This window comes from Mus musculus, chromosome 15 (assembly GCF_000001635.26).
Source record: "Mus musculus strain C57BL/6J chromosome 15, GRCm38.p6 C57BL/6J".
NCBI classification, from domain to species: Eukaryota; Metazoa; Chordata; class Mammalia; order Rodentia; family Muridae; genus Mus; species Mus musculus.
In genome coordinates, this window is record NC_000081.6 from 41,816,657 (window position 1) to 41,843,560 (window position 26,904).

The 26,904-nt window shown below is 38.7% G+C and overlaps 1 protein-coding gene across 15 annotated transcripts in view; it reads left to right on the forward strand.

Moving 5' to 3' along the window:
- Positions 1-26,904, forward strand: part of Oxr1 (oxidation resistance 1) — a 413,570-nt gene that overhangs the window by 369,175 nt on the left and 17,491 nt on the right. For 11 of the 15 annotated variants that reach the window (XR_001781500.1, XR_001781499.1, NM_001130166.1 and 8 more), the window contains 4 exons: positions 426-610; positions 3,183-3,922; positions 6,671-6,839; positions 9,234-9,396. Coding sequence is in view for 11 of the 15 variants with exons in the window: in NM_001130166.1 (NP_001123638.1) it covers positions 426-610; positions 3,183-3,922; positions 6,671-6,839; positions 9,234-9,396 (1,257 nt within the window). In the remaining 4 variants the exon portion in view is untranslated. The other 4 variants (NR_152565.1, XR_001781501.2, XM_006520531.3 and 1 more) reach the window with 3 other exon arrangements.

The window sequence follows — 26,904 nt, forward strand, 5'->3', positions numbered from 1 at the left end:
TGATGAATCGCAAATTCAAGTAAAACTGGTTACTTTTTTCAAACAGTATTTCTATGGAATTCTTCCTTTACCACTGATAATGAGTTATTAGTGCCCATGTAGCTGCATTTGGTACTTGTATGGAGGGAAGAACACAGGAGGTGGGGGCAGATTCCTGTAAAGCTTGGTCTCCTGCAGTGTGTTCTCTTCATAGTCAGGTCAGACTTCATCCCTCACATGATTGTTTTAGGCAGAACATGATATTCTTTGAATTGTGTCTCTGCTGAGGAAAAAAATAGTTTAGTAGAAAAGCATGTTTTCATGAAAGTGCCACAGTGCCTGAAAGCAGATGGCCAGAAGTCAGAAAAGGCACTTAACGAGGTACCTAGAATCTTTATGAAATTAGGAACCTTGGAGATTGAATGGTGCTTTCTGTTTCCTCCTAGGGCACAGTCAGTGGCGTCCTGCTAGTCACACCAAATAACATAATGTTTGATCCACACAAGACAGACCCCTTGGTTCAAGAGAACGGTTGTGAGGAATACGGCATCATGTGTCCGATGGAAGAGGTGATGTCAGCTGCCATGTACAAAGAGATTTTGGATAGCAAAATAAAGGAATCACTGCCCATGTGCGTATGTCACTGTACAGGCTGGTAGTTGGGCTTCACTCTTTTTTTTTCTTTGTTTTGTTGGTTGGTTGGGATTTTTTTTATATATATTTATATAGTTGAACCTTCTCTAATACTCTTATTTTCTTAGTCTTATTATAGCTGCTTTTTATTTTGTCAGTAGTAAAACAAGAATCTAAGCACTATTGGATAGTTGATTTTTAGTGTGCCTGGTATTTAGTTAGTAATTTCACTTATATTTACTTGGTTAAAGAATCAGATATTTGACAAGTAGCCTATAGTACTTTTGTAATTTAGTGCTTATCAATCCTTTGTTATTTAGACACAAAATCAAAAAAATTTAACTTATTCTGTATTATTAACAAATAGAATAACTGTCAAGTTCCATGAACGTACCGAAAGAGTAGCGTGTGTAGTTGTGAGTGTGGCACGGACCAAGGCCCAGTGTGGAAGTAATCAGAGCAGCTTTCCATTCACACTTACTGTAGGACTTCTGGGTAAGAAAGTGTCACATGGGAAGAGGAAGCCTCCAGGTTGCACTAGTGAAGGGTTTAGAGTGTGCTAATGTGGGAACTGCTGTAGTAGAATAGCTTAGATATGAAAGTGCCGGGTTAGGCACAGCCCGGAAAGACAGAGGAAGGGAAGAGGTTAGCGTGTAATAGAGACTCCATCCCACTCACTATGAGGCTGACAGCCATGTAAAAATGGCTTCACCTTCACTGATAACAGATAATTTACAGTCTTATGCCAGTTTAAAAATTAGACCTTGGGGTGAAAAAAGTTACAAAGGAGAAGGAGCTAGGTATTTTTTCAGTATATATATATATATAGTATGTAAGCTGTTACCCCTTCTTGGGAAAGGTCCATTTAGCCTGTAATGACAGTTACTGGTTTGGCGTGGTAAAATGATCTCTAGAAACACAAATAATTCCTAGAAAATAAGTATTCTAAACTACTGGATATATTTTTAAGTTGTCAACAAAAGCCAATTTCAGGAAAGAGAACAAAAAATAAAACATCAAACCACAATTAATTGAGCTTAGAGGTAGAGATGAGACACAGGCTGAAAAACCAGCTCCACGGGGGAAGAGGGACTGCTGCGCGTCAGGGAGAGCTTGTCCTGACCTTGCGTCTCAGTGTTTCAGAGTTAAATCCTGTTCTCTATGGTCTGGGACTGCTCTGCAAGGAAGATGGGGTGTCCCTTGCTTTTCAAGTGACCATTTTATCATTCTGCATATTACTTGGAAGGACAGGGACCTGGATTCAAACACTTTAAACAATGTCACTGGAAGGAAATATCCCTAAGTCTTGGCTTGTATGTTAATTGACATCAGAATTTGACTTCAAACAAGATAAATACATAGAGTGGCTTTGCAAAGTAATAGTTTGTTTGCACAGGTGAGGTAAAAGATGTTAATGGTTTTCCCTCTTTTTTAATGCTTGGAGAATTGATTTCTAAGGTACTGTCTAAACTGTGTTGAACAATGCACCATTAATGTTAACCTTTCAAAACATTACATTTCAGGCTAAAAAACTCACTTAAATCATAGCCTGTTAGTTTTTATCTTTGTTTCTGTTTTTAAACCTGCTAACAGCTAGTCTCTTGAGTGTGGCATCTCCAAAGCACGCTCAGGTCCTTGACCCTGTGGGTGCAGTTTAAGTGAATCACCATTAGATGGCACCATTGCAAACTTAGTATCTCCAGTTAGATTGCCTCTTTTAAAAGATGAATCCAGTACAAAGGCAGAAGGCACTTAAACTAAATCTTTAAAATAAAGATATGCCTTATGGAAAAATATATATATTGTTACAAAATCTTGAAAACCATAAGAAAGTTACATAAGAGACTTAGCCGTAATATCCACAGAAGGTCGCTCACTTACTGCCGTTCTGACTGGCATACTTGTTCTCTAGCCATACGTGCAAGGCATTGGTGCTTTGCCACTGAGACGTCAAGGAACCGTCATTCCAAATTGCTGACTTCTTAAATGATGCTTATTTCCAGAACATATATCTTGGGAACATTAGTATTTACCTAAAACAATGCCAGGAAAGTTGGATATGAGACCTCACCATAAAACGTTCATAATCTAACATCTTAGTTCGTTAACTGGACAGATTCTCTTAGCACTGTTCTGAGCTTATAGAGTTCCTTTAAATGTTTTGCCTCAGCTTGGTTCTCATTATTCATGTTTTTTACTCTCTCTTTGTATATAAATAAGTACTGCATATGTATATGATAAATTGAAATTTTCTATTGTCCCTGTCCTACCAATGAAAATTTTCTTTCAGTATTATAATTTCGTCAGGAATTTAAGTTATCAGACTTTGTGGTAGTTTTCTTACGAGGAGCGCTTACATTGATGTTTCCCAGATGGTAAACAGTTGATGAAAAACCTCGATGTAATGATGTGGTATATATGAAATGCATGGTGTTTGTATATTCTGTTGATAGCGCTACTTTGCTGTTTTTGAAAAGCCTCTTCTGTGATACTATTTTATTATTTGCTTGTAGAAGGTAAATTGATACAGTTTTTAATGTCTAATACTTTTTTATTTTCCTTAATAACAGAGAACTAGATCAGTTGTCAGGAAGGGGGTCCTGCCATTCAAAGAAAGCGACAGGAGTCTCTGCTGAGGACGCAGACCCGAGAGCGCGTGACCAGGGTAACGACAGTGCCAGCACTGCTCCCAGGAGCACCGAGGAGTCTCTCTCGGAAGACGCTTTCACAGAGTCAGAACTCTCTCCTATCCGCGAGGAGCTGCTCTCCTCGGAGCCGAGACAGGAGAAGTCATCTGATGCCTCGTCAGAATCTGTGCAGACTGTCAGTCAGATGGAAGTCCAGTCCTTGACAGCCACGTCAGAGGCTGCTAACGTTCCTGACCGCACTAGCTCTAACCCTGGGGCTCTATCTCATGAAACTGGCTTAAGTGGTCTGGAAACAGCCACTAAAGGAGGAGATAAAGCTACAGAAAGCCTTCAAGAAGTCTCAGGCCCAAAGGAACAAAGCACAGAAGTAAAAGGTCAGGATAACCAGGATTCTTCCCACCAGGAAAGTTCACTGCAGCAAGAGGCAGGTGAAGACAGTGTATCTTCTGGAGAAACAGTAGAACTGAAAGAAAAACCAGCTGTTCTTAAGGATCAACAAGGGCAGGAGCTAAAACGGGACTCAGAGACAGAAGTAGAGGAGCTGCGCAAACTCTGGAAAACTCACTCTATGCAGCAAGCCAAGCAGCAAAGGGACACGATTCAGCAGGTGTCACAGAGAGAAAGTAAACACAGCAGCGCAGCAGCAGACGCACATGGAGAGGGTAAGTGCTAGGGAGATGCAAGGCTGGTTAGTCTGTTTGATTGCATGTTGCTTTCTGCTTTCTCTCTGAGCAGAGACTGCTGACTTAAGGCAGTGTGAAGGAGAAGCAAACCACTCTTGACTGGCTTTATTCCGGGAACATGTCTGCAGTGCCTGGTCTCTGAACTTCTTTTCTGCCATGTTTAAGCACTCCTAATGCAAAGCACTTTCCATAAAGTCTGTCTTATGAACATGTTGTACCCACACTGTATAATACAGTGATTGCTCCATTTTCTTTTCAATTATATCATTACATATTTAATGTCCGAATTTCAATTTATAGTTACCAAAGTTTTAATTCCATAATTTTTGTAAAAAGAACTGTCGACAGTAAAAATCTACTTCTGCAGTTCTTTTACGTACGTAAAAATCCGATGCTCATCTGATTCGATGGCTTCCTTTAAAAACAAATGCTCAGGATAAAAGTTATCACTTCTTGTCTTAGTTCAGGTTTTGTTCATATGAGTATTACCGTAGTATAGTGTGCTTTGCTTAATACATTATGATTAAGTAGCTACGGCTCAAACATTTCCCAATTCTATTGATATATTGCCCACATTGATTCAATTTATATATGAGCGTTTTCTTAATTTCAAGTTTTTATTTTACTAAAATGATAATCTGTCTTTAACCTTTTTCAAAGGCTTCAAAAAAAACTGAACAACATATACAAAGATAATTATTCCAATGTTACTTATATCAAAGAGAGTAAATACCTTAACAATATGAATTGTTAGAAACAAATAAACTATTGGATAAATTAAAGACTAATACAGCCACATTTAAAAAAATTATAATGAGTATGCACTACACAGATGTTAAGTGAAAAGAAGCATGAAATAGCAGTACATATTGTACAATCCTCAGTTTACATTAAAGTCTGTATGCACAGATAGACGCAATGGGAGTCAAAACCAAAAATTCCTTCCAAAGATCTGTAGTAACCTTAATACTAGTTGGTCATCCTCCGTTATCAATTCCAGGTAATTCTGTAAACTGTGCTATAACCTCCTGTATTTGACAATCCTTCCTAATAAATGTTCATTGTGTTCTGAGAAAAGAAAACACAGCATAGAAAAAGACAGTTCTCCTTTTACAGAAATTGCTGTCAGTAAACACATTCTTTAGTTAGTAATGATTATAATCTTAGATTTTCAAACTATCTTAGTTGGGAAATACAAAGAAAATTCAGTATTTTAAAAACTGAACGTTGGACGTGACCGTACATGCTTCAAGCCCATAAGTCTTGCTATGTAAATGAGGTATCTTCTGGCCTCCATCAACAAGGTGGTGGAACTGCTGCCATTCCAGTGTTTGCACTGTGCCAGGTGGAGCCAGCAGCGGAGGTGAGGATGATGGACAGCGGCTGTGGAGAATGAGCAGATCCTCAAAGGGGATCTGGCAAGTCCTCTTCCGGTGTGTGACACCCCCCTCCACAAAAACCAAAAAGAGGGACGCAAGTAGATAGATGCGTGTACAGAATTTGTGTACAGCCGAGTGATTTACAATACTATGCATATGACTGAATTAAAATGTGACACATCATATACGTGGAAATGTTAATTCTTCAGGTTTAAAGAGCAGGAAGTTTCTGTCACATACGTGTGTATATATAATAATGACAATTGATGAAAGAGCCCCATGAGTTTGAAAGAGAGGAAGAAGGGCTATGTGGGAAGGCTTATAGGGAAGAGTTGACTTGGGAAGTGATGTCATTGTATTACAATCTCAATAATTAAGTTTTTAAAAAGGGGAAAGTCTAAGACGGGTAAGTGGTGACAGCCTGTGGCTGAGTGAAAGGTGCACCACAGACATGTGTGTGCTCTGCTTCTGCATGGTGCCGCGTAAAGGAAGACGAGGAGCACACACTGCTGATTATGACTGGGGGGGGGGGAGCGGGGGGGCAGCTCATGGCTTAGTCAAGTGCTGCTTTGCTTTGAGAACAGTGTGAGAGCTGTCAGCATGGATGGTAGGGGTGAGTGGACAACAACACGAGTGTACTGATGCCTACAAATTTTAGATTTCAAACTGGTCCAAATGGCCACTTTATACCCCCCACCCCCCACCCCCACAAAAACCCAAACCAAAAACAAAATAATAAATTTTATCCTATGTATCATTTAAGTAAAATAATATTGCTGATTTCTTACACCTTTGTTTGTATGTATGTACAGACCAGAGATTTCATTAAATTCTTTACTTTGTATTAAAATAACCATTTAGAAATTATGTATACTTACTTAGCTATGATTTTTGTAGAGTAATAGAGAATACACAGAATATCTTACAGTATATGCAGTTGAGCATAGCTGTTATTAGCAATTTATTCTTATGTATACTTACTTAGCTGTGATTTTTGCAGGGTAATAGAGACTACGCAGACTGTCTTACAGGACATGCAGTTCAGCACAGCTATCATTAGCAATTTATTGAAAAGTCTCTGCTGAGCTTTGCATGTTTTCCTAATGGCCCTCGACAAAACTGAATTTCATGATTGGCTCTTTCATTGTGTCTTGCTGTTTCAGTAACTATATATTCCACCCCCCCCCCCAAAGAAAAAAAAAGTGTGAGGCAGTTAAATGAATATGCACAAGTACCAGTAAGATTCATTATTTTACAGTGAGAAACTAAAATGTAAAATTGCTTCATCTAAGCTACTTGAGTATACTCTGAGAAAACTGAATGGATCCTGTTTACACATCACTTCTAGGCTCCTCGCTGTTAAAGGAAAAGCGAAGGCATCGATTACATAAGTTCCTATGTCTCAGAGTCGGAAAACCAATGAGGAAGACCTTTGTATCGCAAGCAAGTGCTACGATGCAACAGTATGCACAAAGAGATAAAAAACACGAATATTGGTTTGCAGTGCCACAAGAAAGGTAAAATAAAAGCTTCAAAACATCTGTCTTCCTTACAAGATTATTTTATCCATCCTAACACCAGAAGCAAAATACCTTAAAGCTTACATTTCCTAACTAATAGCTAATATTAGGCAGGCATGGTGGCATACACCTTTAATTCCAGCACCAGAAAGGCTTGAGAAAGAGCATCCCAAGTTCAAAAACAGCTTGACATTCACAGTGAGTTCAAGGTGACCCTGTGCAGTGTGTAGCAGGGCTCTCGGTAAATACATAAACAAAGGCTAGTTCTAAGTCTATATGAAATCAGCTGCTCGCTGATACTTTTAATTTATATCTTTAAAATTGCATATCTACAGTTTAATGCTAAAACATTGGAACGTGAGTGGTGTTTTAGTAGTTAAGGACTTATGTCCTAGACCATGAAGATTCATGAGCATATGAACGGATACAGCCTTGTGAAGGAAAATGATGTGTAGTTCTTTGACATTTTATCTTCAAATTTGTGTTTTCTAGTATGTTTTCTTTAGAATCTTTTAAGATATTTTCATTCTTTATTAATGATTTTGCAACAAATTGCACATACTCATATATTTTTCTGGATATACTGAAACCACATGTACTTGACTTGCTAAGATGACTGACAAGAGTAATGACTTTTTCCTGGTGGGACACTAACAACCTAGCATGCTTCAGTTTTAAAGTCATAGCAGTGCAGCAGCCCAGATAGCACTGAGAAGCGCTTCCTGTGAAGTGTGGGGTCGATGTCAGGATTTGCTCCACCACGCCCATTTTTTTTTAATTGCTGGAAGCTTTGTTTTCTAAACATCAGTAATGTCTCATTATAATAACCACACCCAGTTCTTTAAATGTGTCTGTGTGTCTTCCAAAAATTACTCAGTCATCTTTTATCATAATTTTTAGTGACTATTGGTGACCTAGTCCTTGAAAGCTCAGTTCTGTGTTCCTCAATGAATTAGAAGCAATTGGATATAAAGAGACCTTTTTTGTAGAATTATTCCTAGTATCACCAGTCTTGATCAGCTTGGGAGCGTTTACACTTAAAAATGCCCTCCTAGAAACCTGAATGTGTTAGGGCTCTCTCATTTTTAACTGGGGAAGAAACACTAGTGGAAGCAGAAGATACTACAAGATATACCAAACAATGTACATTTCTTGTATCAAATGGGATTTTAGTAATTAAAATAGTTTGATTTGCATAATTCACTACTTGAAAGAACCCGAGCCTATTGAATAAGCCAGTGATATTAAAATGGTTATAATTTAAAATGTTACTATTTAGTTAAATTTAACATAAAACTTAGTTTTTCTCATTATTCTTGGTTATCTCTCTCTTTTTTTTTTAAAGATTTATTTATTTTATGTATCTGAGTACACTGTTGCTCTCTTGAGACACACCAGAAGAGGGCATCAGATCCCATTATAGATGGTTGTGAGCCACCATGTGGTTGTTGAGAATTGAACTCAGGAACTCTGGAAGAGCAGGCAGTGCTCTCAACCGCTGAGTCATCTCTCCAGCCCTATTTTTTCTTAATATTTATATGGAATTTTGTTTTTATGTTGTTCTTAGTTCCAAGCTTAAGTGTTCCAAACTTAACCAGGAAAAAGTCTGTTTGTTCTCCTTGATTAAAATCAATACTATCCCACTTGGTGACCTTACTACCCAAGTTAGCAATTTCATTGCAAATATAAATAAAATGTACCTTGGTTTTTATTCATGTTAATATTATTGTAATTTTAAACTTTATCATAGGTAGAAAACTTAACAGAATTGTTGATAGTGATCAGTTGCCAGAAGGTAAAAGTTACTCCCCTTTTAATATGTCAGAGGTCACATAGCCTTGCCGATCATGAGATGGATGCAGAACTCCTAGAACCCTTGCTATTTGTCGTTATCTGCTAGCTGGGAATTTTGTGATTCAGTTATCCATACACATAAGTGCTTTAGATGTATGTTTGACCTTTAAACATGTTGATTACAGAATGTACCAAACAATGTGGTTTACTGCAGTTAGCAAAATAGCGGAAAGGGAAAGCAGATATGGAAAAAGATGAACTCGCCAACCTAGGAAGCCAGAGTTCACTGTGGATTGCTGATATCATGCTGAATGCTGCGTGCTGGCTTCTTTCCCATTGCTTCATGGAGGAGAGTATTCCACTGCAGTCACTATAGGGAAAGGCCTTCAAAGGCACGGCTTTTTATAGGACTTGACAAATCATAGCCAAATCAGATTTTAAGGATAATATCTTCCTTTAATGGACTTTATTATTTTATATAGTGTGGTATATTTTGAAAGTCTTCAGCTTCTATCAAGACATTGCACAAATAGAGTTTTTTAACTTGAGCTAAGAGCAGACAGTACTAGGCCTGCTAATAGTCCTTTGCTCTAACAGGACAGACCACTTGTATGCCTTCTTCATTCAGTGGAGTCCAGAAATCTATGCAGAAGATTCTGGTGAATACACCAGAGAGCCTGGATTCATAGTAGTCAAAAAGATGGACGAGTCTGAAGCGAATGAAGCCCCTGCTGGTGAAGCAGCAGCCAGGGAGTGGGAGGTAAGGAGGGCAAGACTTCCATCAGCTCTGTTTGCTTCTTTTTACTTTGTGTGAGTGTGTAACCTATGGTATGCCATAGACTTAAGAATTCATTGTACAAAAAAAAAAGAAAGAAGAAAATCCATTGCACAAAAGCAGATTTTTTTTTTGAAGACATAGTTTGTAGTCCAGGCCCAAATGTGTTTATTGAATGAGTCTGAGTAGTAACTTTAATGTTCTTTGTCACTCTGTTTTTACATTAAAATACTGGATCATTAATAATAAAGTGATTTTTGTATATTCTAGCATAAAGGAAGATAACATGGCAAAGATAGAAATAACATTGCTATCATATTGTCATAAAAATTCCCTACCTGACTTATCTGTATTTCTTCTCTTGAATGAAAAAACACTCAATTAGCACAACTAGCTGTTATTTCTAACTTTCACACCTAACAAGCATTATCTTGATTTGAATATGGTGATATTAATTTGGTACTAATTTTATAGGAATACTTTTTTTCTGTGCTTAAATTTAATGAGTTTGTAAACAGTGTCCAAGCTAATACTGAGAAGTGCTTTTCAAAGCCCCCTATAGATAAAAATTTTTAGGATTATGCCATTTTATATGCTTTGTTTAGGGAGGTTGATAGTGTAACAATATTTTTCTTATTTTGATATTTTTGTCTAATCTCTTCTAGATGTTATTAGAAAACATAGAGCAGATGCTAAAATGTGATAATAAATGGGCTCAAATTTTATTATCCATTTGGTTAAAGTTTGTGGTTATTTGTGTGTATGAATTTGCTGTGCATGTATTTAGCATGTACAATGATTTAAGTATATGTGATATGTCTTCTGTTTAAGTTGTGTTTCTGATTTTCAATGTCCAACATCACTGTGTTTGTTAAATACAACATCCTCATCAATATAATGAAGGAAAAGAAATAGTCTATATTGTACATTTATTTTAATACTTAAATAAAAATTATTAATCTTAATTCTAGTTTCATTTATAATAGCTCTAAATTACAAATGACCTGAGTCACTATCAAGAGAATAGATGGATAAATCTGTAGAGGTTTATAAAATTTTAAGTAATACAACAATAAAAAGAAATTTCTAATGATATAAGCAACCATGTGGATGATTCTCATAGATGAGTGGAATACCTGATATGGAAGGCCTGATATGGAGTGAAAGGAGCCGAAATGCATTGGTTTTCAGGGTTCTCGAGTTCCTGGAAATTGAGGAGTAGCAAAGTGACAGGAAGAAAATTTATGGGGAGTTCTGGGCACCTGCAGCCTCTCACTGTGGATGGTGGTGGGGTGCTGGGTACCCACAGCCTCTCACTGTGGATGGTGATCACGGTAACTCTGTGCTCACATGGTAACTGCGTGCTCACAGTACTTACTTAGTCCTAGAAGGTAAATTTGTCCACATTTCCAAAGACCTGTGCAAGTTGTAGGTTAGCAACAGTGGAAAGTAGATTAAAATGAGGTAGGAAAAGACAGCATGTGAATGCCAAGGATTTAATGGTAACTAGATTAGGATGAAGTTTCTAGATGGGGCAGTAATGTGCTGGGTGGCAGAATTCTCATTAAGAAAGAGAATCGAAAACTTTTTCCAATTATGGTTGGATCAGTTAAGTTTGGAAATACAAAACTACTGACTTGTTATCTTTTCTTCTTTCATGTGGGTGTATGTGTTGCATGCATGTGTGCAAATGTGTGAGCTGTAGTTTGTGTGCGAATGTGTACACGCAGACAAAGGTTGCTGGGCATCTTCCTTTATGACTCTTTTACCGTATTCTCTTAGGCAGCCCTTCTCAATGCAGCCCAGAGCTCACAGGTACTGCTCCCCACAGCCAGCCTGCTCTGCAGATCCCCATCTCAATGTGTGAAGCTGATATAAGCACCCTCCACTTCCACCCGAGCCTTACATGGCTTCTGGGGCTCCGTTTTTACCTGACAGACACTTTGACCTGTGACGTGTCCCTATCCTCACTGCTGACTGTTTTGACTCAAAGGATTGGCTTCAGTTTCTGGGGAAAACATTGCAGAGTATAACTCATAGATTAAAAATCTTTGTACCTCCTCATTTGTCCTAGGAATATTTACCTAGAACTAAACAAAAAGTGGTGGAAGAGTGTGGTTTGTAGCAGTGCCATTTGCCTTGTTTTCTGCAAGCAGCACCCCCTGGCCTGATGCTCATGACTGTGGCTGTAGAGCTCTTGAGGATGGGTAAGGCGAGGAAGCAGTGGGAGTTTTACGACTAAAAGCCGATCCCTTAGCCACTTAGGTTACATTTCAGACTGTTGGGACAACTGATGTGCGTGGTTAACCTTTTCAAGTATAAGGCTTATGAAATCGGAATATGAAGTTATAAGCTAGAACATATAGCTCGCTGCCATCTGGTCTTCGCAGTTTGCATCTTTCTTACACTGGTCTTTTAACATCAGTGATAGAGACTTTATGACCTGAAAGAGCAAAGCTTTCTTTGGACAATTCTGTCGAAAAGTCCTTTGCTACTGTGTTTCACCTTTGTCTTTAGCCCTTTTTCCAGGGAACATCAATATATCATCCAAACAGATAGCAGATTTTGGATACTCCATGGTGATGTGTACAAACTGATCTTTCCCTTAACTCTGTTGTCTACTGCTAGAGAGTCTATCCAGACCCTGTGTTACCGTCATCATTATTCTAAGATTTATTAAAACATTATATATCATGGCACCCAAAATTTCTAAGATGTGCAGTATGAATAGGAAAAATTTAAAGACATACTCAAAAGAGCTCCATCTACAAAACAGAAATTAGGTCGTGACTGTAAATAGAAAAGGCAGGGGTTTCAGGTTAGAAATTTGAGGATGGAAGTTGGAAGGGCGGTGTCAGAGATTTATAGGTGAGCTCTATACACCAGGAGATCCCCTGTCCCACAAAAGACGGGAAAATTTATCTACATTTCAACAGTGGCACCCCCTAATGATTATCAGAATTACCACTATTATAAAAAAGGACCATGCACTCGTGTTGAAGTTATAGGAAAAATTGTAGATGTTCGTTTTCTCCTCCCACCACATAGGTCTCAGGAATGAGATCGGCTTCAAGGGCCCTTTGACAACAGTGTCATCTTCCCAGCTAGAGTTCTATTTTTGAAATGATTGTTATTAAAAGAAAAAGCTCTGACGTAGTCCCTGTCTCCATCCTTTGGCAAAGCATTGATAAATTGGTGGCTCCATTTAATGACTAGTTTCTCAATCTCTCAAAGCTCAGGTCATCCATTTCAGTAGGAGTGTAATGTGTTGCCGGCTTTGGAAATAAATCCCCAAAGGAATATTAACATTTTCATGTCTACTTATGGCTTAATGTTCAAATTACTTACATGATGATTTTGTTTAGAACTTCCAGTGTTCTCTGGTTTGACTATATCAATGTAAATATTTAATCTCAGTCTTCTACATCATTAAGCTCAATTATATCCTATTGTGTGGGTTCAGTTCTGTTTGCACAGCTGTCATTAGTGGAGTTATTGCTATGGTCATTCACTGCATGTTTCCAAAGAACCCCAGTGTAACACTGCTGAACCTTGCAGTAAGCACCGTGCCAAAGGCCTGCAGTGGCTTAGTTAACCATGCTATCTGCTGAACAGCTGGGTAACAAATGACCTATGTTTATTTTCCTAAATACATCTCATGTTTGTTATTAAAGAACTACCTAATCACAAATTAAAATCAGGCCAGTATATTAAAAGCACAAGCAAAAATGTTCCAGGTCTTCTCAGCCTGGTCATTAAATGCTCATTCAGTTGCAAGGATCCCAAAGTGAAGGCGTGTTTCTGTCTAAAGTCAACACAGGTAGGTCACATTTCTCAGATATGGCTAGTAAGCAGGCAGCAAACAGTAGGCTGTGCCGTGCCTGTTCTTTGTCATTTTTCATATCACACTTCATTTTGAAGCACCTGTTTTTGTGTTTCAGAAAGGTTTTTAAAATGTTCCCCCAATGTTTTTTTTTTCTTTAGCATCGTTAATGGTTGTGCTATGCGGAGCTCGCGGTGAGAGGATGGACTATGACCGCAGTGTACTGTATGTTTAAGGAATGTGGTCGAGGGGAAGGGGGGGCAGCGCTGCAGGTGGACAGGGAGGAGGAAAATGAAGACCGCAAAGAGTACTGAGTTCTGTGGGCGCACTGTGCCTTATGTGCTTGAAAAGTTGTGTGTGTGTGTGTGTGTGTGTGTGTGTGTGTTTTGAAGAAATGGCCATGTGTGCTGTAGATAGCAGGTTAACAATAGAATCAGTTTGCCTTAAAATGAAAGGAATATTTGGACATTACCATTATAGCATACATAAACTGAGCTCCAGATAATTTTAGTTTACATCTAAAGTAATTATAGTTTGCACTTAATTTTCTAAAAAATAAGCTTCTGGTTGTATAAGTACAGCATATGTAGACACAGTAAATATAAGTACCATTCAATAAATAATATGCTAGAAAACATTTTTAAATGATCTTTTTGTTATCTATGAGTATTCTCATAAAAGATTGAATTTTATAGGATTATTAGCTATAAAGAATAAATGTGTAACAAAAAAGAAATAGAGCAGAGCTGTGGGACTGTGAGCAAACAGGGAAGTGTTCTCTGCAGTCACATGGGATCTGGGAGAAATTCTGGAAAGTGTACGCAGTGCATGCCTTGTAACTGTGACACTTTTAGTGCCGTGGAAATATGTGCTCTGCGTCTTTAAACTTTGGAGCTCTTTCTTTGTACATTTGGGTGCAGTGCAACCTAACTTGAGCTTGGGAAACACATTCTTCCCTCCCCAGCTTTACAGTCTCCACTCAGGACTATCTGTTCAATGGATACTACTTAGTGATTAGCTCTCTGTCATGTCAATCAAATCATTGTTGCTAGCAAACTGTTTTGTCACTGTAGCAGGGCTCTGGTGCTGCAAATTTATCTCTGACAGAGGAAGAATGCTTTTGAAAACAGTTCTTCCGTGATTTGCTGAAGCTTAATGTGACCTGGGAAGGAAATGTCCCGTCTCTGGTATGGGAAAAAAGGGAGAAGACATCAGCCAGTTAACCATAAATACACTCTGGTAAATCTTGATCAATTAATGCAGTTTCTCTATCTGCCAATCTTGTGTTAGTGCCATTATGCAAAAGTATCATATTTGAATGGATAAACAGAGTGAAAACTTCCATGATTGCAGGAAAGTTTAGCATATATTTACGAATTCCAAGTATATTTCAGAGGGGGGTGAGTATGTCATAGAATTTTGCTTTGTGAAAACATGGTGGTTTTTTTATTCACTCCAAAAGAAAAAAAAAATAGCATATCTTTATTTCATCTAAATATAATCTCGTAGGGAAGGATTCAGAATTCCTTCCTGGTTTAGAAGAAGAGAAAAGAGAGTGAAAACTAAATTTTATGTAATAGATCACAAACTAGATTCTGTTATACATTTCTTTAGGCATTCTGAGAAAATGCTCTTATTGTGTAGTCTAAGATGGCTTTTAAAGCTATTCAGAAAGTTTCTGGTCAGAGCTAACACAGACCTTTAAGGGTAGTTATACAGAAGAAACTAAATTGTATTTTAAGGAACTTGCTTGCTTTTCAATACAATTATGCACAGTGCTCTGTAAACTGTATTGACCATTGCTCTTCCTGTGGTAACTTAGGACTGTTTCCTTGGGAATGCTGTCTGTTTTTGTGGTAATTAAGGATGAGTTAAGTAAAGATACTCTGCTCTCCATCAGGAGTCACCTTAGAAAATGTCTCGTAGTCACTGTACTCTCCCAAATGTTAAACGTGTCAAAGATAACAAAGACCCTCTACTTGATGTTTTTAACTATAATTTGGGGTTTTAATTTTCTGTCACATGGGTTTTATGCACCTGAAAATAATAATTTTTAAATTTGTGACCAGTTTTATCAAATTAAGTACTTAGCTTGGCCTTTTCAGGTTTTAAGGAAGTGCAACACAGGTATTCCATATTCTTTATTTATAATTTAAATAAATGCTAAGTGAGTTTTAAAATTTTTTAATTGCAACTCTAGGCAAATCTTGGATGTTGGAACTTCATAGGTGAGCACAGTGCTGCACATGACACACTTGCCGCTTCGTGTGTCCTGTCACCCACTCACTAAGGCTCCCTAGACAGTTCGTTTCTTACTGGTCACTAACATTACCCACGTAGGTGGTGTAGACAAGCATTCAATGTTTCATTTCCTCATAACTTTGAATTTGCTGCTGTGAGGGGAGAGGCAGGCATGCAGTTCTCTGGACTAAGTGAAATTTGGTGACAGTATTCCGCTTGAAGCCAGCAAGGTTTCACGTCACCAGTTTGTCTCATAAAGGCTTTCCAGCTAGTGCCTTGTGTCCTCCTGTGTATCCAGCTTAATTCCCAGTTTTCCTACTTGAGAGGAAGGGCCCTTCTGGGAGTGTAGGACAGGGAAGGGCTGGAGCCAACTGGGTTTGTAACGGATGGGTGGCCTAGAGTCCTTACTAAGGCTCTTGTGTGTTGAAACTGAAAGCAAAATGTGTTTCCTCTGAGAGAATAAACAGTCTTTCAGAACACAGGAAAGCAGATGTCTGCTCTCTCTCTGACATGTTTTTTAGCATGCTTCCTGGCTTTTACACAGCTGATCAATAGTTACAGATGTCAGACTTCTTCACTAGCTGGTGAGAATGTGGCCGTATATTTCTCTTAGCACCAACACTGTTCTAAATGCTGGTGTATGTGGTATCAAATTTGATCTTACAATTACCACATATGTTAATACAAGATATTTTCATTTTATGAATGAGATCATTTTACTCCAAGGTATTAATATGGGTAGCAACAGGAATCAAAAAGTAAAGATAATTGCTGCCAAATCTGACTTCAGTCACCAGGACCCATGTAGTAGAAGAGGACTACCCACTGAAAGTAGTCCTCTGACCTCCACACGTGCACTGTGGCACACACACACACAATAAATAAGCACTTTAAAAAAATCATTAATAATAATACTTAGAAGATGCCTCAATTCAATTGTGCAACTTAGCTTCCATGAGAATCCTGTTAATCAATTAGCTTTTTGGGGTTTGGTTTGGTTTTTTTCTTTGATGTTTTTAGCTTTAATGCTGTTTTGAAAATTCAGGCTAACATCTTCCACTTGAATCTCCAGTCATTTGCTTGGAGATATTCATGTCTTTAATAAACACATGTGCCAATTCTTACCTCTTGGTGTCTGTCAGTAAGTTGTAATTTACTTGAAAGCATTTGATAAAAACTTAGGCTTAGTCTAATTCAGCAGCAGCAGTAAAGTCATTATATACCAACATTATTTTATTATCATTATTAATAATTGAGTTTTTCACCAGTTTGATTATTTTAGGTTGTCTTCATGTAGAAAAAGCAGGTTTCCTTTTTTTTTTTTTGGTATTTTAGGTGTGCAACCATAGGGAAAGCTGCTGGTGCCTTCCTGACATGTCCAAGCGTCAGCTCACACTGGGACTTCCAAGAAGCAGTATTGAAATGTGCATGTTGGTCATTGCAGTCTGAGGTGGCTGGAAGAGTGACAGAGATAAGGGCTGCAGGACTCTGTATGTTAAGTGGTGTTCTACACACACATACACACACACACACACACACACACACACACACACACACAGCAGAAGTTGTCTTTTTAAAGTTTTACAACACTATTATACTATCAGCTTTCTCTTGTACATGAATTGGGGACATCTTACTACAGTGACTAAATTCAGAGTGAGGCCTTCACTCTGTGTCCTGGCTCTCGTCCATGTCTAAAGTCTCTGACCTCACAATCCTTAGAGTAGAAAGAGGGAAAAATGGGTGTTGTGGTGGTGGTGGTGGTAGCGGTGGTGGTGGTGGTGGTGGTGGCGGCGGCGGCGGTTTTTACCTTGTAAAAAGCTTAAAGTACAAACATCATTTCTATGAGAGTGTTCAAGTTCACAGAGTTCTAAGAGGCGGAGTGAAAATTAGAGCTCCGATCCCAAAGCCATTCTCCTTTCTGCCCTATCATGCTGGGCCCTGTGTAGTGATAAGCAGTGTAGTAATGACCTTTTAACAGACAGCATCCTGTCAGTATCACACCCTCTGCTCTGTGAACACTCGCAGCTTAACCTAAGGGACTCATACATACTGATGGTAGGCTTTTGTATCTGCATTAGACTGAGTGGTTGAAAAGTATATCAGAGGTATATAAGTTAGCAGGCATCAGAATGAAACGAAGAAGCTCTGTGCTATCATCAATCTGTGAATTACTGACTCATTTCTCAAAAAAGGAATTGACGGTCAGATTCTGCATAAACATATTTTCAATCATGTAGGTTACCAGGTAGCCTAAATGGTAGTTTATATGGTAAGAATATGTTTAGTTTTATGAGACAGTTCCAGAATGGCTATACCATTTAGTATTGATCAGCAGTAAGCCCAAATCCTGCCAGATATATGGGGTTTGTCCGTTCTAAGAAGCACATAGTGATAATCTTCTCTCTATGTGGATTTCATCATTTATTTTCCATAATGGCTGTTTTTCGATTAGATGTATTGAAGAAGAATATCATCTGTGGCTTGACTTCATAGAAGTTTTAATCTTCAATCATATGTAGCTTCTTGATTTTCTCATTCATGATTATTCTTTTGGTATACCATTTAATAACAGCTCTTCAACCCCTTGGTTACCTTGAATTTTTTAATATATTTAAAGAATTTTATTTTTGCATTTTCCATTTGAGCCTGTAACCTATTTTGAATTTTTCTATAAAAGACAAGAACTTTTTTGTCCTCTCCGGCCAACCTGAGCTCTGGGGTAGTGAGCGTCCTCTTTCCATTCTTGTCCTTCTTCCTCTGTTGCCATATTTGGGTGGGTGGGTTTCTGTCGTATTGCAGAGATCTGTGTGCTGGTTGCCAGCCTCAGAGCCTTGCTTATACTGCAGCTTTAAGGTAAGTTAGAGCAGTGTAGGTTACTCCAGGCGTTTGCCTTCACCTCTCAGCTGTGCTGGGCCTCCTTCCCTGGAACCTTTCAGAGCAACTTTTGAGTACATTGAGGAAGCTGCAGAGTAACTTGGTGGGGTTAGAATTGGAATTGTGGTGAAACGGTAGATGAAATGCGAAGAGTGGATACCTTGGTAACATTGATTAAATCTCCCTGACCATGAACATTACCACCTCCGTGACTTAAACTTTAGTTTTCTTCATCGCTATGTCACACTTTTTTTTAATTTACTTATTTATTTTTTATTAGACATTTTCTTTCTTTTTTAATTTTTTTTATTAGGTATTTTCCTCGTTTACATTTCCAATGCTATCTCAAAAGTCCCCCATACCCACTCCCACAATCCCCTACCCACCCACTCCCCCTTTTTGGCCCTGGCGTTCCCCTGTACTGGGGCATATAAAGTTTGCCAATGGGCCTCTCTTTCCAGTGATGGCCCACTAGGCCATCTTTTCATACATATGCAGCTAGAGACAAGAGCTCCGGGGTACTGCTTAGTTCATATTGTTGTTCCATCTATAGGGTTGCAGTTCCCTTTAGCTCCTTGGATACTTTCTCCAGCTCCTCCATTGGGGGCCATGTGACCCATCCAATAGCTGACTGTGAGCATCCACTTCTGTGTTTGCTAGGCCCCGGCATAGTCTCACAAGAGACAGCTATATCTGGGTTCTTTCAGCAAAATCTTGCTAGTGTACGCAATGGTGTCAGCGTTTGGAAGCTGATTATGGGATGGATCCCTGCATATGGCAATCACTAGATGGCCCATCATTTCGTCACAGCTCCAAATTTTGTCTCTGTAACTCCTTCCATGGGTGTTTTGTTCCCATTTCTAAGAAGGGGCAAAGTGTCCACACTTTGGTCTTCGTTCTTCTTGAGTTTCATGCGTTTCGCAAATTGTATCTTATATCTTGGGTATCCTAAGTTTCTGGGCTAATATCCACTTATCAGTGAGTACATATTGTGTGAGTTCTTTTGTGATTGGGTTACCTCACTCAGGATGATGCCCTCCAGGTCCATCCATTTGCCTAGGAATTTCATAAATTCATTCTTTTTAATAGCTGAGTAGTACATTTTCTTTATATACATTTCAAACGCTATCCCAAAAGTTCCCTATACCTTCCCTCCGCCCTGTTCCCCTACCCACCCACTCCCGCTTCTTGGCCCTGGTATTCCCCTCTACTAGGGCATATAAAGTTTGCAATACCAAGCGGCCTCTCTTCCCAGTGATGTCCAACTAGGCCATCTTCTGCTACATATGTAGCTAGAGATATGAGCTCTGGGGATACTGGTTAGTTCATATTGTTGTTCCACCTATAGGGTTGCAGACCCCTTCAGCTCCTTGGGTGCTTTCTCTAGCTTCTCCATTGTGAGCCCTGTGTTCCATTTTACAGATGACTGTGAGCATCCACTTCTGTATTTGCCAGGCACTGGCATAGCCTCATACGAGACAGCTATAACAGGGTCCCTTCAGCAAAATCTTTCTGGCATATGCAATAGTGTCTGGGTTTGGTGACTGATTATGGGATGGATCCCTGGGTAGGGTAGCCTCTAGATAGTCCATCCTTTCGTCTTAGCTCCAAACTTTGTCTCTGTAACTCCTTTCATGGGTATTTTGTTCCCTATTCTAAGAAGGAAAGAAGTATCCACAATTTGGTCTTCCTTCTTCTTGATTTTCTTGTGTTTTGCAAATTGTATCTTGGGTGGTCTATGTTTCTGGGCTAATATCCACTTATCAGTGAGTGCATATCTAATGACTTCTTTTGTGATTGGGTTACCTCACTAAGGATGATATCCTCCAGATACATCCATTTGCCCAAGAATTTCATAAATTCATTGTTTTTAATAGCTGAGTAGTATTGCGTTGTATAAATGTACCACATTTTCTGTATCCATTCTTCTGTTGAGGGACATCTGGGTTCTTTCCAGCTTCTGGCTATTATAAATAAGGCTGCTATGAACATAGTGGAACATGTGTTCTTATTACCAGTTGGAACTTCTTCTGGGTATATGCCCAGGAGAGGTAGTGCTGGATCTTCTGGTAGTATTATGTGCAATTTTCTGAGAAACCTCCAGACTGACTTCCAGAGTGGTTGCACAAGCTTGCAATCCCACTAGCAGTGGAGGAGTAAGGCAAAAGAGGCTGTCAATAAGACAAAAAGGCCACCAACAGATTGGGAAAGGATTTTTACCAATCCTAAATCTGATAGGGGACTAATATCCAGTATATACAAAGAGCTCAAGAAGCTGGACTCCAGAAATTCAAATAACCCCATTAAAAATGGGGTACAGAGCTAAACAAAGAATTCTCAACTGAGGAATACGGAATGGCTGAGAAGCACCTGAAAAAATGTTCAACATCCTTAATCATCAGGGAAATGCAAATCAAAACAACCCTGAAATTCCACCTCACACCAGTCAGAATGGCTAAGATAAAAAATTCAGGTGACAGCTGATGCTGATGAGGATGTGGAGAAAGAGGAACACACTTTTCTTTATGTAGGTCTAATGTGCACTTTGTTAGGTCTGTGCCTAAGGTACTAAAATAATGTTAATTGCAAGAAGTTGATTTTTGTGTATTAGCTTGGTATGCTGGAAATATTGCAGCCATTTATTAATCCAGCAGTATTTAAGTTGATAATTTAGATTTTCTTTCTTCACAAACCATAGCATTTTTTTAAAGCAAAAATGGTTTTAATTTCCTCCTTTTGTGTCTGCCTGTCTTGGATTTCATGTCTTTATTGTGTATCCAGGACTTCCTGTAAACGGTTGAATAGAGTGATGAGAGAAATCCCCTCTCCTTGCTCCAGGTCTAATACAACAGAATCTTGTTTCTCCCTGCTGTTTGTGATAACAGCTATAGGAGTATTCTTTCCATGTGTTCCTTATCACGTTGGCATCCTCTCAGCTTCTAGATTGCTGACTGCTTTCATCACAAATGGATATTGGATTTTCTCTATCTATGATATTGTGATCACAATATTTTACTTTAGCTTCGGGTTATATCAGTGGCTTTTCAGATATTGCACTTGCCTTGTATACATATAATAAATTTGACTTGATCATTGTGTACATTTACTTTCATGCATCATTTGGTGGCACTGGCTAATATTGTTAAATATGTATGTATGTATGTATGTATGTATGTGTTTTCATGAGCAATAGTGGTCTGTAATTTTCTTTTCTTGTAATGTCTTTATTTGTTTTTTTATTAGGGTAATGCTGGCCTCACAGAATGAGTTAGTAAGTATCTCCTCTGCTTATGTTTCCTACAAGAGATTGTGAGAATTAGTTTTCTTCCTTCCTTCCATGTTTGGCGTTTACTTATCAGGGAATCCATATGGGTCTGGTGCTTCCTGTTTTGGAAGTTAATCCTTGATTCTGTTTAATTAAGGGATAGGTCTGGGCATATCTGTTTCTTCTGGTGTGACTTTTGGAGGTTTATGTCTTTTGGGAATTGATCTCTCACTCTTTTCCATTTTCTCTGGTTTTAATTAAACATCATGTGTTTGCGTAGTTTTCACCTGTTAGCTTTTCAACTATGTTCATTCTAACTTTTCCTAGTGCTTGTCCTAATATTTAGAGTGCATATCTCTAAGGACTAGTTTAAGGTAGGTTAAGGACTAGTTTAAGGTAGGTTAAGGACTAGTTTAAGGTAGGAGGACCCCTTCTTCTGTCTCCACTTCTCAGTATACAGAATCATTTGGTGTAGCTCATTCAACTGATCTTCCCTAAGGGTACACAGTGCAGCATCTCTGCTCTGCTTTATCTCCCCTCTCAGTCTGCGAGGACAGCATGGTTGTTTGGTAGTAAGGTTCTGTTGTTGTTGTTGGGCTTTTCTTAGAATTCCAGGAAATGTGTTCTTTAAGACTCTTGCTAATACCTTTATTTCTCTTTGTAAGCATTGAAAAGAATTCCCAGATGACTTTGTTGTTCAGCACCCCCTTCCCAGTTATGGGCTGCTAACGTCTGTATCCATCCTTCTTTGTCCACAAATCACACTTTTACCTTTTATTGAGACAGTGCTTAAATACTGATACATTTGAGATTTTAGGTAATTTTTTATTGCACGTATCTCACATAACCCTTGGGGATCATTCTCCTTCTTTTTGACATTTGCTGTATGAATTTCTTCTCTGAAGATTTGTTGATGGTTAACACTCTCAACTTGTGTCTCTGAAAATAGAAGAGTACTGAAAGTTGAAAACTGTGCTAAACATGTGCAGATTTGTTTCTTGTTATTCTGAAACGAAACAGTGTAACAACCAGCTATTATCTAGCATTCTCATTGTGTTGGATATTGAAGTACATCATGAATTACTTCATCATGAATGGCCTATGGTGTATGGGAATGTACAAAACTTGAATACCTGGGAGTTTGGGACTCTACATTAACCCAGTTCCTCATGGAGAGCTGGGGAACAACTGTCTTTGCTTGGTTGATTTGGGGGGTTTTCTTCCTCTTTTTTCTTGTAACTTTTATCTAGTTTTTCTTGGATAAACAATTTTAGATTGGTCATTTGTTTTCTGCCATGTTGTGATCTTTTGTTTGATAATTATTTATTTGGGGTTTGTGCTTGCTTACATCATGATCTTCAGGACCTGAGTGAAGAGGCTCAGAGGATTTGCATCTGCCCTTGGAAAGTTTGCCTCCACTCTGAGATCTGTGAATTTTCTCACTTGATACTTAATGAAACAACAACAACAAAATAAAACCTTCTCTTTTAAGTATTATGAAGTTTTAGTAGGTATATTGTGTGTGTCTCTTGTTTAGGGAATAGAATGCTTAAATCTGTAGATCTATCTTTAATCAGTTCTGGAAATTCTCAGCATTACCTTTTCAAGGGTTTTCTTTTTAGCCAGAACTTAATTGAAATTAATAGTATTTCATTAGTCTAGTTCCTGTGCTAAGCTCTTCTGATTCTCAGCCTTTGTTCTTAGTAATGCATCATGGGTAGTTGTAGGCACGTTTCCTAGTTTTATTAAGATACTCAGGAGTATCTGCTTTTTTGACATAACTGATTATTTCAAAGTTACATGTATTATATAAAACTCCTATTTGGTTAATTTCCCAATATGCTTAATCATCTCTTCCTGTTTGCTTATTTTTAGAATTAAAAAAAAATCATATATAAGTTCTGTCAGATAATTTTAGTCTCTAGAGTTGGGTTAGTGTTTGTGTGTACTTAATTAGGGCTGAGTGCTAGGTTATTGTTTATCATGACCCATATATTATTTATCTAAATCTGTGAGCATCTTGAGGCCCTGAATTGAGCGTGTTGTTTTTCTCAATGTTTGTCTTCTTGACAGACTAGGCTGTATGAGTGGGATCATGTAATCCTCCTCCTCTTGGAATTTCTTCCTTTGAGGATCAGCTATAGTAGGCATGTCTTGTCTAAAAACAGTATCAACTGGGCAGCTCTGGAGTTTTGACATTAGCCTTTAGAGGAAACCACCTTGACCTTCACAACTACCAAGTTTTAAAAATGATAATGGCAAAAGTAGATGCTTTGAAAATGTTAGTTAGAAATAATAGTGGTTGAATAAACGTTATCAGTAGCAAAGATCAGTAATTTAAAACCATTGGGTATTTAATAAAAAATCTGAGTAAGGGCCAGCAATATGGCTTAGTAGGTTAAGGCACTGGCCACCGGCCCTGACAGTCTGAACTTTGTCCCAGGACTCAGCTGAAGGCCAGCGGTGAGTTTAGCTACACTGTGCTTTGGCTCCCAGCACCTTCCCAGGACCTATCTGGATTCTCGAATGAAAGACAGACAGACAGACAGACAGACAGACACACACACACACACACACACACACACATACACACACACCAGTTAATTTTAAAATGCCTTTGCTAGCTCAAAGACTGGGCAGTTCTAATCCTCCCTGCGGCTAGCGCACATCTCCCTCCTGTAATCCTGGCTTAACACCCTCTAATTTTATATTTTATCTCTGTTGCCCTGGCTCCTTCGGGGCGGCTCCCTAGTCTTTGCTGCCCGAGACGCTTTTGGGCAGCCCTTCCAGGGACTGCATTCCTTCTCACCTACATTTGGGATGATTTTCCTTCTGCAGCTCTAAGTCTGACCCACCTCCCTCGGAATCATGGTGATTCTCTTCCCTTCTCCCAGTTCCTCGCCCACACAATCTAAAAGTTCCATCCCTCTCTGTCCACACAGCCACTGGCCATTTATTGATTGATCAAAAACCAATAGGGGGCAAGGACCTTTAGTGTTTGGGCACGCAGATTCCTGATTAATTCAAAGTATTAGAACCAGTCCCCACCAAGAAATGACACAATGTGTTCCACACATAGCTACACACTAACATTCCATGTGTGCAGATTATACATAAATGCAGTAAAACCTTTGAAAAAGAATTGTTTGCTACCAACCTTTTTGTTTCCGTAAGTGTTAAGAATCTAAGTTTCACAAGGCCCTATTGACTCCTCTGTACATTCACATTCGTTTGCCAAAGAACAAAGGAATCTGAAGTACCTTGAGTGACGAGTGACATGTCTATATTCCTTGAGAACTGCCTTCTTGCTGTGAGCGTACAAACACTAAGGGACAACAGATTCTGTGAATGGATGTTCTTTCTCTCGATGGGGTATAAATAAACAGGATTTTCCATTTTATAAGACCGACTTTTAATATTTATCATTCCTAAAAGCTGTTACAGCATACATATTCTATAATCAAAAGGCTTTGAGTATTCCTACTTTCTTAGAAGAAACCGAGTTGTTTGTAAGTCAGATAAGGAATTGATGTGTAATTATTTTCTGGTTTGGGTGGTGTATTTGCCTGTTTGTTTGATCATTTTTGTCTGTCTGTTTTTGAGACAAAGTCTCTCTATTTTGAAGGCCTGGCTGTCCTGGAACTCACCCTGTAGACCAGGCTGGCCTTGGGGTTAGGAAGTAAAATTTAAGTGTGGACTTGCCAGTAGCAGTGAGGAGGAGAGAGGAAGGTTGGCAGTGACCAACCTGGGCTATAGCACTGGAAAGCCACCTCAGGCCTGTGGGCAAGGTGGTCTAAGGTTAAGGAAATCCTTATGTTAAGTGCCCTGGGCTAAGGATTCCTGTCTTAAGAACCAAACACAGACTAGAAGAAAGGTTAAAGGCGCTTTGAATGGAACCAGCATTTAAGGAAAGGGAAGTAGCCCTGTCAAGAAGAGGCAAGGCAAGCAGTGTGGGGAAGAAGGAAGCGATAGTCTTATTGAGGCTCATCTCTTCAGGCTCTTAATTGATAGGGCATGGAAATTGAATTCTCTCCAGGGTGCAGTGAGCCTTGGACAGGAAAATTGCTCTACCTCCCCAGGCCAACTGAGGAAGAAATATTTAATGGCATTGTCTTACTCTTGCTTTAGCTGTACAGCCAGTGCTAGCCTGTTCTGTGGGGCTACGTGCTTGCCGTAGGATATAGCTACTTATTACTGCAAATTTGTGTTTTACCTTTTGCCATCTTTGGGCCAGGAACGCAGATAATTCTAAATGTTCTCATCAGTTTATCCCTTAACTTTCTTTGTGGCCACTCCAGGGCCACAAGCTGCTCGTTTGGTTTATTTTTAACTAATATTACAAATAGTCTGAGGGCTGCCTGCTGCAGTGTTAGCATTTGAAAGGTTCAAGCTGCCTCTTGGAAAAGCCATTCCTCCCAATTCCTTAACTCTTAGCCTACCCTGACACAATTTTACTGACATACTTAATTTGTTTTTTATTCTTATTTATTCTTTTGTTCTATCAATTCTGTTTTCTAATTATCTAATTTGTGATTGCCAGTTTGCTTTTAATTCTTTTATTATAATTCTATGAAGTGTTATTGTGAAAGCAACAGTTTTTTGTTAGACAAAGACAAAGTGGAGCAGGACTTTTTTTTTTGTAATAAAGATGGTTTTAATTGATGAATTATAGTAAAAAAATAAAAAAACAAGTTCCATGATTTCATAAATACTGCTGTCTCTCATCTTCATTAGCTATAACAAGTTTATATTTTCTTCTTTGTGTTTTTGGTTACCAAAGTAAGTATACATGGTAGATAATGCATTTTACGACATTTTCTTTTATTCAGGACGTAGTAGTAAAAAATGATAGAATCGCAGATCTCATTCATACTTGACCAGAGGGTTAGGTTTGTTTGGAAGCTCAGACAGGCAGGCACAATATTTCAGAAGAACCACTAAGCCAAGAAGACACTAGGTTTTGTTTGTCTTTAATAATATTTTTATTAAAACTGAGATTTTTCATAATGTATTTTGACCTTATTTCTGTCAGCTCTTCCCATACTCAGCTCACCTCTCAATGCACCCAATTTTGAGTTTTCTTTTTTGTTTTGTTTTTAATTTGTTTCTGTTCTCCCTATCAAGTCCAGTATGTGTTTTCCAAATACTCTTCAGAATGGGGCCTGCCCTGAATGTAGTACTCCCAGCAAGGCTTATGTCACCAAAAAAAGCTGACTCTACCTCTTCCGGCAGCTAAGGGCAAGACTGCGTGTCTACCCAACTCTACCCTACCCACTTCCCTGAATTT